This window comes from Entelurus aequoreus, linkage group LG02 (assembly GCF_033978785.1).
Source record: "Entelurus aequoreus isolate RoL-2023_Sb linkage group LG02, RoL_Eaeq_v1.1, whole genome shotgun sequence".
NCBI lineage: Eukaryota > Metazoa > Chordata > Actinopteri > Syngnathiformes > Syngnathidae > Entelurus > Entelurus aequoreus.
The window spans coordinates 50,980,480-50,992,829 of NC_084732.1; the positions used below are offsets into that span (position 1 = coordinate 50,980,480).

At 42.5% G+C, this 12,350-nt stretch overlaps 2 protein-coding genes across 2 annotated transcripts in view; both read right to left on the bottom strand.

Moving 5' to 3' along the window:
• LOC133635554 (uncharacterized) overlaps positions 1-12,350 on the bottom strand; it is a 318,673-nt gene that overhangs the window by 125,447 nt on the left and 180,876 nt on the right. The window lies entirely within an intron of this gene.
• ipo7 (importin 7) overlaps positions 1-12,350 on the bottom strand; it is a 42,489-nt gene that overhangs the window by 5,438 nt on the left and 24,701 nt on the right. Inside the window, 5 exon segments of the mRNA XM_062028669.1 lie at positions 3,567-3,787; positions 3,875-3,970; positions 4,045-4,142; positions 11,188-11,313; positions 12,042-12,108. Of these exon segments, the coding sequence (XP_061884653.1) occupies positions 3,567-3,787; positions 3,875-3,970; positions 4,045-4,142; positions 11,188-11,313; positions 12,042-12,108 (608 nt within the window).

A 12,350-nucleotide genomic window follows, 5' to 3' on the forward strand; every position in this document is an offset into this window, starting at 1 on the left:
CCATTTGTGTGTTTATGTAAAGACCCCAAAATGGCTCCTATTAAGTGTGTTGTCTGTCTAATTATAAATAATGCAGACGAGGCGTGTTGGCTGAGTTCTCAACGTTTACTCACAGCGTGCTCATAACCACATTCTAACTGCCGGCATGGCGAGTCTTGGCGACATACAACAACGCTTCTCAGGGCTACCGCGCATGCTTGTCACTCCCGTTGCATGCTGGGTAGTGTAGTTGTTATATTCCCTAGCTTAACTCATAACATCACATTAAGAGACACGCTTACGCGCTTAATTCAATACTCGCCGACATTCCGGGTGGATTGACAAAAGAACTCCAGCCGCTAGATATTGGTGTCAACAGGGCATTCGAAGCTAGACTGCTAACTGCGTGGGAACAGTGAATGACAGAAGGCGAACACACGTTCAAAAAGACGGAGACAGCACCGGACGACATACGCCACTATCTGCCAGTGGATCGTAAATGCCTGGGCTGATTCAGTCTCAACTGTGGTCCGAGCTTTCAGGAAGGCAGGAATTGTCACTGAACTGCTGGACAACAGCAGCTTTAATGACTTCGACGAGACAGAGCCGGCCATTTTGGATGCCGTATTCGCCCAGTTTAATTCGGACACTGAAGAAGAAAAATTTGAGGGATTCGTGAATGAGGAATAACTTCATAAAGTGAGCTTTACATGTTTATTTTGTGTGTTGTGTGACATTAACGTTTGAGCAACGTTGAGTTATTGATATATTGTTATTGCTCTGCACTATTTGGAGTGTTACTATATTGTGATAGCACTAACGTTTGATTTACCGTAACACGAGTAAATCAGCTGTTTATTCATTTTGGGAGTGAACAGAGTTGTCAGAATGCTGGTTTATAATATATTAATAAAGTTTGACTGACCTGACTGTTTTGTTGACATAGGTGCGCCTTATAATCCGGTGCGCTTTATATATGAACAAAGTTTTGAAATATGCCATTCATTGAAAGTGCGCTTTATAATCCAGTGGGCTTTATAGTGCGGAAAATACGGTAATCTCATTTACTGTTAATATCTGGTTATTTTCTGTTTCAACATGTTTTATCTACACTCCTGTTAAAATGTAACAATCAGTTATTTTTCTGTTTGGATACTTTACATTAGTTTTGGATGATACCACAAATTTAGGTATTGATCAGATACCAAATAGTTACAGGATCATACATTGGTCATATTCAAAGTCCTCATGTGTCCAGGGACGTATTTACCGAGTTTAGAAACATGATAAGAATTTTTTTAAAAGGAAAAAAGATTTTGTGACAATAAAAAATATGATGTAATCATCGTAGTTTTGACTAGATACGCTCTTGTACTTGATATCATTACAGTGGATGTCAGGTGTAGATCCACCCATGGCGTTTTGTGACGCCAGTGAGCTACAGTGTGTCGTGAAGCATGTTTAGCTATTCCTCGACCTGCAGGGATGGTATTTGTAAGAAACGTACTTTGTCGCCATGGAGACGAGGATTAGTGATTTAGAAGTAGCTAATACACTGCCGACTGCAGATGGATTTTAGCTGCTAGCTAGCCTTGTCTTAAAGCACCTCTTCCTGAGGGCGTTTCAGTGTCTTTAGTTTTTAGGCCAAATGCGTCCGTTCTCCCTTTTCTGTCTACACACCGTATCTGCTTGTGAGTACTCAGTGATTGTGCGCTGCCGAACATGCTCCTCTGCTTGAAAAACCAGCTATGTCATGACGTGACGACGCACCGTCATGCCAGTTAAGAAAATAAGAAAAAGAAATTGGGGAACCGGTACTTTTCAAACAGAGTATAGTACCATTTTTGATTCATGAGTACCGCGATACTATACTACTACCAGTATACGGTACAGCCCTACTCTATACCAAACAACCACTCCCCCTCGGGTAATATCCTTCCTGTGTTGAGACCTCTGTTTACATCAGTCATGTCGAAAATATACCTTCTCGCCAGCTACTAATAAATGCTCTAGAACTACAACTACTTCGGAACCCTCAGCGTTTGTATTGTAATCATCTAAATATGATTAGCAGCAAAGTAAAAAGCTGTCAACGTTGAGGCTCGAAGAGCGAACGCAGGCGACTTGTAACAAGTAAGCTAGCTATATGATGCTAACTAACAAGCTTGTTTCGGTGCCCCTGATCGTATCCCTGTCCTGCAAATAAGTGTGGCGCTCATGCAATAGAAACAGTGAGTACCTGCAGCTGAGGCGAGCCTCAAACACATTTTGTTTATATCTTATTTTTTAACATTGTAGTGGGCTGCCATAATTCACCCACAGAAGTTTTGTTATTGTTAGAGAGTTCCGGTCCGACAGGTTTTCACAGGACACATTTCTGGTGTGTGTTACGCAGAGAAGCCACAGATGTACACACTGCTCGATGGCTTATAAGAAAAAGTCTGAATGTCATTAAGAAAAATTAGCTACATGTTTTGACACTCCGACTCCTGTTCTTACACGTTACAATATTTCATTTACAAACACGGAAGTAATATTTTTACGCAAACATTTATGTAAAAAAAACGCAGATGTCTACGGTTTGCAGACATTTCCACATGCCTGATTATTATAATAAGTTTTTATGGCACCGACAACACTTGAAGCTAGCAACACTAATACAGAACCCATTGTAGATCAAATTAAGCCCAATTAACCCCTTAGCATTCCAGTACTTTCTTTTGGCTAAAGCACCTAAAAAAGTCACAAATAGTAAATGTGAAGCTGTCAATAAGTATTTGAAGTAGACACATGGATTTATTTAGGATCTTTTAAAATTAAACAAGCTGAATGTTTTATCTGTGACTGTGCGCCTAGGTATTACGAGTTTGAATTTACTGTAAAAATGATTTAAAAAATAAAAATCACTCTGCCTTAAAAAACAGTGTGGAGTTATGAATTGGGAAACAGTCCTTATTAATGACCCGTTAAAAATCAATACAACAAAAATGTTGTATTTCACACAGGTTTTTCTTAAATTAGAATCAACCGTTCCGGTGTATTGAGAACAGGTAATAATGACAAGTCACGCTACAACGTGTGAGTCATCATCAAAGATTTGTTATTGGCCTGAGCTACGTAGACCACAGAAAAGAAGCTGGTACGTTTTGGCACATGAGGTATAAGCTGTGTTCCCCTAGGATATGAAGCAAGCAGTTTACTATTAGTTTGAGTCAAAAGTTTTAAGACACTTTAAGTTGTTTATGTACACTGTGTGAGTAATACATACACGCTAATCAAATTTACAATCAATATTTGGGAAAACTGCACATCTGACGAAAACAATGGTAGTGTGCATCAGCAGTTAAGAGTGTATTTATGGAGGCCTTGCTTGGCGTGGAGTAACCCTTTTGCTAATTAAACATCGGTAAGGTTTTCATGACAGGTGATGGCCCGCTGGTGTGGGGCTCTTTGATTGTTAAGGTATTTAAAAAAAAGTCTTATTACCAACCGCGATGCAGAATCAACCTTTTCTCGCCACATGATCAGCCATAGTTGGTAAAATCGTAAAGAAATAGGAAGATTAAACAATGCTAAAATGGTCTTACCCAAGAAAGCAATCAACATCTTTGAGCCACTGACTGATGAAGTGGTTTGTGATTGGCTCAGTGTTGTTGGGGAATCGCAGATTCTCTAAAGTGTTGAGCAGCAGAGGGGGACTGTAGTAAAGTGCGGCAATGGCCACTTGCAAGCACATTGTCCTCAGCTCACTGGTCTTTACCTCCCGCGTCAAGCGCTCCAGTGCAGCAGCCACGAACAGGGGCACAACCTGAAATTACACATGCAAATGTGGATAGCATCATGATACAGTATATGGGTGGTGTACATGAAAATACTGGAATTATTAAGTGCAGACCTGGTCAATGCCACGACCTTTGCATTGCAGTATGATTACTTCCAGAAGCTTTGCTGCATGGCACTCAGGGTCTTCGCCTGGATCACCTGTCAGGACCTTTGCAAGATCACAAGACAACCATCAAATCACAAAACAAATTTAGAAGGAATTAGATTTTTTTGACATTTTACCTTCTTGCACATGTCATACATAATTTCCAGGTATTTGGTGTCAGAGAGGAGGGTGTCTGTATCAACTGTTACATAGTTGTGAAGTAGAGGCATCATATCTGAAATGGAGACAATTCACACAACGGAATTTCTAAGTCAGTGCATGTGGTTACAAGAGGTACAGGAATGGAGTGCGTCTTTGATGCATCACGATTGGGATGTGGACGATTCTGAATTGACGGACAAATGTCCCAATTCCTTGATTATTTATACATGTTAAAGTAATACAGAGGGCTATAAAATCTAGCTAAAGCGAAGATACACATAGGGATTAGAGCACAGCTGGACACACGGAGGGAGGAGAAAAGCCATGCTAACCGTGGCGCTAAGATAGCTTGAATGTGAAGTATTTCACATTGCTTTGTACACTTCAACAGGAGTCTAATTGGAACCACGTTACAGCAGAGAGTAACCTGTTAAAAAGCAAAAATTAGTAAGTAGTTTAAAAAATTTAGGACAGTGAATGATATCCACTCAGGGCAACATAAATAAATGATAAATGGGTTATACTTGTATAGCGCTTTTCTACCTTCAAGGTACTCAAAATGCTTTGACAGTATTTCCACATTCACCCATTCACACACACACATTCACACACTGATGGCGGGAGCTGCCAAGCAAGGTGCTAACCAGCAGCCATCAGGAGCAAGGGTGAAGTGTCTTGCTCAAGGACACAACGGACGTGACTAGGTTGGTAGAAGGTGGGAATCGAACCAGGAACCCTCCGATTGCTGGCACGGCCACTCTACCAACTTCGCCACGCCGTCACATTGTCGGCCAAAGATAATGCATACGGCACACCTCTTTGAGTTGCATATTATTGCTGGACAATTGATAAAATTTTGATAATGGCTTCTCACACTTGGGCACTTGGCGGTCCGATCCTCGGCTACAGAAGCTAGCTCTTGGGACGTGGAACGTCACCTCGCTGGGGGGGAAGGAGCCTGAGCTAGTGCGCGAGGTGGAGAAGTTCCGGCTAGACATAGTCGGACTCACTTCGACGCACAGCAAGGGCTCTGGAACCAGTTCTCTCGAGAGGGGATGGACTCTCTTCCACTCTGGCGTTGCCGGCAGTGAGAGGCGACGGGCTGGGGTGGCAATTCTTGTTGCCCCCCGGCTCAGAACCTGCATGTTGGAGTTCAACCCGGTGGACGAGAGGGTAGCTTCCCTCCGCCTTCGGGTGGGGGGACGGGTCCTGACTGTTGTTTGCGCTTACGCGCCAAGCAGCAGCTCAGAGTACCCACCCTTTTTGGATTCACTCGAGGGAGTACTTGAGGGTGCTCCCCCGGGTGATTCCCTCGTTCTACTGGGGGACTTCAACGCTCATATTGGCAACGACAGTGAAACCTGGAGAGGCGTGATTGGTAAGAATGGCCGGATGCCGGACAGACCTGGCAGGCCCAAACGCATTGTGAGGGTTTGCTGGGAACGTCTGGCAGAGTCTCCTGTCAGAGAGAGTTTCAATTCCCACCTCCGGAAGAACTTTGAACATGTCGCGAGGGAGGTGCTGGACATTGAGTCCGAGTGGACCATGTTCCGCACCTCTATTGTCGAGGCGGCTGATTGGAGCTGTGGCCGCAAAGTAGTTGGTGCCTGTCGTGGCGGTAATCCTAGAACCCGTTGGTGGACACCGGCGGTGAGGGATGCCGTCAAGCTGAAGAAGGAGTCCTATCGGGTTCTTTTGGCTCATAGGACTCCTGAGGCAGCGGACAGGTACCGACAGGCCAAGCGGTGTGCGGCTTCAGCGGTCGCAGAGGCAAAAACTTGGACATGGGAGGAGTTCGGGGAAGCCATGGAAAACGACTTCCGGACGGCTTCGAAGCGATTCTGGACCACCATCCGCCGCCTCAGGAAGGGGAAGCAGTGCACTATCAACACCGTGTATAGTGAGGATGGTGTTCTGCTGACCTCGACTGCGGATGTTGTGGATCGGTGGAGGGAATACTTCGAAGACCTCCTCAATCCCACCAACACGTCTTCCTATGAGGAAGCAGTGCCTGGGGAATCTGTGGTGGGCTCTCCTATTTCTGGGGCTGAGGTTGCTGAGGTAGTTAAAAAGCTCCTCGGTGGCAGGGCCCCGGGGGTGGATGAGATCCGCCCGGAGTTCCTTAAGGCTCTGGATGCTGTGGGGCTGTCTTGGTTGACAAGACTCTGCAGCATCGCGTGGACATCGGGGGCGGTACCTCTGGATTGGCAGACCGGGGTGGTGGTTCCTCTCTTTAAAAAGGGGAACCGGAGGGTGTGTTCTAACTATCGGGGGATCACACTCCTCAGCCTTCCCGGTAAGGTCTATTCAGGTGTACTGGAGAGGAGGCTACGCCGGATAGTCGAACCTCGGATTCAGGAGGAACAGTGTGGTTTTCGTCCTGGTCGTGGAACTGTGGACCAGCTCTATACTCTCGGCAGGGTCCTTGAGGGTGCATGGGAGTTTGCCCAACCAGTCTACATGTGCTTTGTGGACTTGGAAAAGGCATTCGACCGTGTCCCTCGGGAAGTCCTGTGGGGAGTGCTCAGAGAGTATGGGGTATCGGACTGTCTGATTGTGGCGGTCCGCTCCCTGTATGATCAGTGTCAGAGCTTGGTCCGCATTGCCGGCAGTAAGTCGGACACGTTTCCAGTGAGGGTTGGACTCCGCCAAGGCTGCCCTTTGTCACCGATTCTGTTCATAACTTTTATGGACAGAATTTCTAGGCGCAGTCAAGGCGTTGAGGGGATCCGGTTTGGTGGCTGCGGGATTAGGTCTCTGCTTTTTGCAGATGATGTGGTCCTGATGGCTTCATCTGGCCAGGATCTTCAGCTCTCACTGGATCGGTTCGCAGCTGAGTGTGAAGCGACTGGGATGAGAATCAGCACCTCCAAGTCCGAGTCCATGGTTCTCGCCCGGAAAAGGGTGGAGTGCCATCTCCGGGTTGGGGAGGAGATCTTGCCCCAAGTGGGGGAGTTCAAGTACCTCGGAGTCTTGTTCACGAGTGAGGGAAAAGTGGTTCGTGAGATCGACAGGCGGATCGGTGCGGCGTCTTCAGTAATGCGGGCGCTGTATCGGTCCGTTGTGGTGAAGAAGGAGCTGAGCCGCAAGGCAAAGCTCTCAATTTACCGGTCGATCTACGTTCCCATCCTCACCTATGGTCATTAGCTGTGGGTTATGACCGAAAGGACAAGATCACGGGTACAAGCGGCCGAAATGAGTTTCCTCCGCCGGGTGGCGGGTCTCTCCCTTAGAGATAGGGTGAGAAGCTCTGTCATCCGGGAGGAGCTCAAAGTAAAGCCACTGCTCCTCCACATCGAGAGGAGCCAGATGAGGTGGTTCGGGCATCTGGTCAGGATGCCACCCGAACGCCTCCCTAGGGAGGTGTTTAGGGCACGTCCGACCGGTAGGAGGCCACGGGGAAGACCCAGGACACGTTGGGAAGACTATGTCTCCCGGCTGGCCTGGGAACGCCTCGGGATCCCCCGGGAAGAGCTAGACGAAGTGGCTGGGGAGAGGGAAGTCTGGGCTTCCCTGCTTAGGCTGCTGCCCCCGCGACCCGACCTCGGATAAGCGGAAGAAGATGGATGGATGGGCTTCTCACATCATGAAAATATAATAATAAAAAAAGATTAATGGGCCGCACAACATGCATGCAAATTCCGCAGTTTGTAATGGTGAAACAGATGACGGGTGAAAAAAAGAGGACTGAATGAAAAGTTTGGGGTCTCACCATGGTTGCTACTTTTTATTTGACAACACTAGTATGCCTAAACTTAACAAAAAACGGGGTCTCTGCAGGTTTCAACAAGTCAAATTTAAGACAGACTTTTTTAAGACCATAATGAATATAAATTAAGACCATTTTACATCCAAAAAAGTACAAAAACAAAGGGAAATCAGAGGGCCAGATGAATTGTAAGGATATGAATTCATTCACTGCTCTTTTACATAAAAAATAAATTGTTAAATTAACTAATACACCAGAAGCCTCCATTGTAAACTACTTGGAAAAAAATATTAGCAAACATAACAGCCATTTTTCAGATTTGCCAAAGAACAGTTTTCTTGTGTGCTTCATACCAAATGTTTTCATGTAACAACCAGAATGTCAGCAATGGTTGAGGTTAGCACATTATATTATCTGTGAAAAAACTGTTAGCATCTCTGCTAAAGCTAAATAGTTAACTTTTGCTGTGTTTTTGCATCTGTCAGAATTGAGCAAACAGATAAAAACATCTTACATTACTACCACTGCATCTGCACAAAGTTGTGAAAAACCGAGTGCAGAGTGATTGTCTAAAAAGAAAGGTGATTATAGCTTGCAAGCGTCAAACACTACTTGGTTGTGAATAATGTGGATAACGTTAAAATTTGCTCAGCTCATTTTATATGTTTTTGTGACTTTTTTGAAAACATTGCTGATAATCAAGGACTCGTTCTTATTTAGACATGAACAAGATGACATTCGCAAATCTTCCTTGCTATAATTAAGTTGATCCTTGTATAGTTGTGCAACTTTAAAATGATCATTCCTTTCCTTTTCACCGCAATGTTTACAAACGATTCCCTCCTCGATGGCTCCACATTTGGGTCCTTAACACTTAAAATGTTTCCATCTACCAGCTTCCACCATATATGAAATTAAATGTTCTGGAGCCACAAATCATTCAACCTGCACTTACCCATCTTATACAAGTAATTTGACTTTGCTGTGAGCTTTTAAGTTTTCGCCGCTGCTATGCTAAACTGTAACACACGCTGCGCGCGCAGCTCACTGACTGGTGGTGCGCGATAAATTCTGACCGGGCTGCACACGTAGTGTACTTTAGTTTCGTTATAGCGTCCTCAAAAATCTAAACACTTTAAAAGCAAGACTAAAGTTTATGCAAGGTTTAAATAAAATTTATAATATATTTTTTAAACTTTTCAAAACCTTATTTAAAACCTTATGCGATTTTAGGATCATTTTAGACATTTTAAGGCCTTAAATTCAAATTGTTGGATTTAAGACCTCGCAGATAACCTGAAAAAAGTAAGACCATATGATTTCCACGTTCACGTAACCATGTACAGAGTCTCATGACTGGCCAATAAAACACAATCCGCTGTTATTCTCAGAATATCAGGTAAATTGACATAAATGTTAGTGAAATGTTGACATTGTGAGATTTGTTTGGAAAAATAATCTGCTCAGGACCGCACATTCATCCCTGACATACTCAAACGCTGCGTCCTTAACTTAACAATCTGTCAAGACCGCCCTTTGAAACAGCGACGAAACTACGATGCAAAAGCTAGCAAGAACAATTCATACACCCACAACACATCTCATCTGCTTGTGTTATTGTGAAAGACATCATCGATGTAACATCAATGTATTAACAAAACAGCAGTCGCAACTTGAGGGGGGCTCTTTTTTTACAGCTTCAAATTGTCTCATTCGTCATAAAGCTGAGAACAGCACACCGCACTTCCTCCCTTGACTATAATAGCGCAGTGCGCTACATCCAGTCTGATTACAGTAACAAAATAAAGGTTTCCAAAAAAGTACCTCACACAAGCATAATGTACTTTAAACACTTATTGATACATTTACATAGTTATGCTTTGACCTAAAATACAGGTCAAAATTGTGCAAAGCTGTATATACCAATAAATTGTTGCATCTATGCAACAAACATTACATTTCGACGAAAAAGCACACACTGTGGTACAGCAGGTGTAAAAGCTTAAAAAAACAGAAAAACTGAATTGTATTGTTTTATATTGATATTGTTTAGTTATATTGTTTTATTTTACTTTAACTTGTTTTATTTTTTTATAACTATATTTTTAGTTAGGTTTTTATGGTACAATACTAATTTTCATATTGATGAATAATTGTGTTATTAATCGTGATTACAATACCAATAAAAAATATGTTTATTATTTTTTCAATAATCGTCCAGCTCTATTCCATGTGTATGGCAACAAAGAATGTACGTGTCTTTCCATATACGCAATTGCATCCGCTAGAGGAGCTTTATATAGACTATTAATATAATTTATAATATATAACAATATACAATAAGGATGTTACGATATGAACATTTATTATATTGTGAGCAAACTTATTACGTTATCATTATTGCGGTATCTTTGAATGTGCTCAAAAAGGACACACACACACACACACACACACACACACACACACACACACACACACACACACACACACACACACACACACACACACACACACACACACACACACACACACACACACACACACACACACACACACACACACACACACACACACACACACACACACACACACACACACACACACACACACACACACACACACACACACACACACACACACACACACAATTAAATCTGTTAATCAAGTTGTATTAAAAAAAATGCTAAAATAAATAAGACAGATTCTTGGCAAAAGAAACAAAATTGTTCTGGCTTTTTAAGAGCCATATTTTTATTTGAGTGCTTGAATATGTATGTTCTTCAATTTTAATTTGTACAAATAAAAAAATTGTATTGGTAAAGATTGATAGAGGAAAACCATGAGTTAACTTGCTGTTATAAACACCTCTATGTGCTAATAGTTACTAAAAAATACACCAAAACAAACCCACCTCTGTCTGTATTGTATTCCTTTGAGTATAGATTGATCAGTCTGTGCTTGCTAAGACAGCACAGCCTGTAGGTTTAATGTACACAATTGAATATCCTAGTTGCTCAGACAGCCAAGTGTTCATACAAGTTTAGATTGAGTTATATAGTTTAATAATGGGGAAAGACGTTAATGTGTCTTGTATTCATGTTAGAATTTAACAAAGCTAACGCGCTTGCGCTGGTCAGTCTGTAAGTTTATCAAGTTGTGGCGGTAGTTTAAAAAGGTAATACTGTGCGGAGTTTCACCGTGTTTAACTTTATTATCGTTACATCACTAATATACAATATACCGGTAATAATGCATATATCAATTTATCATCAAATTGTAGCCTCTGAATCGTAATTGTACCGTGTCAAAAGATTCGACCCGTAGTTGATACATTGGCATGGATCTGGATTAATGACAGGCATAAAAGATAGCCATGTATTGTGACAGCATGTGCCGTTAGCATATTAACCTGTGAAGTAGTCAAATCCATCTTGCTGGAAGACTTCATAGACCAATGGAAGCAGCTGCCACATTTGTGGTGACACCTGCTGGCAAGTCAGGCTATGAGCCAAAGACAGAATTTCCTCATAGAACTCTGAAAAATAAAACATGATTTAGAAAGTCCATAAGAGTACAGTACACAGCAAGAATATTTGCAACAGCATACACTACCGTTCAAAAGTTTGGGGTCACATTGAAATGTCTTTATTTTTTAAGGAAAAGCACTGTACTTTTCAATAAAGATAACTTTAAGGTAGTCTTAACTTTAAAGAAATACACTCTATACATTGCTAATGTGGTAAATGACTATTCTAGCTGCAAATGTCTGGTTTTTGGTGCAATATCTACATAGGTGTATAGAGGCCCATTTCCAGAAACTATCACTCCAGTGTTCTAATGGTACAATTTGTTTGCTCATTGGCTCAGAAGGCTAATTGATGATTAGAAAACCCTTGTGCAATCATGTTCACACATCTGAAAACAGTTTAGCTCGTTACAGAAGCTACAAAACTGACCTTCCTTTGAGCAGATTGAGTTTCTGGAGCATCACATTTGTGAGGTCAATTAAACGCTCAAAATGGCCAGAAAAAGAGAACTTTCATCTGAAACTCGACAGTCTATTCTTGTTCTTAGAAATGAAGGCTATTCCACAAAATTGTTTGGGTGACCCCAAACTTTTGAAGGGTAGTGTATATTCTAAGTTAGTATATGCAAAACACATGGGACACAAAATGTATTGACATTAAAACATACTAGTGAGCATAGGGAGAGCAAACTGCAGACAGAATGTGGCTTAACAAGATAAACTGGAACTCCGCTTACCCATTACATGTTGTTGCAGCACAGTGCCAATCACCTGCAGACAGATGCCTTCCAGTTGCTGTGTGATCTGCACAAGGTTCAAGAAAATTATGATCAAATCAAAAATATATCATGAGAAGGCTGCATGAGGACATTATACTGCACAACAAAGCAAATAACCAAACTACCATTTTATTCTAATTACCGTAATGTTTGGCTCTCGGGGAGGCTGGGGCCGTACTCTGGCTCCCGCACACACTGGGAGTCAAATGTATTGTACATGCAAATTCACATATACTCACACACATCATATACTCACACACATACATA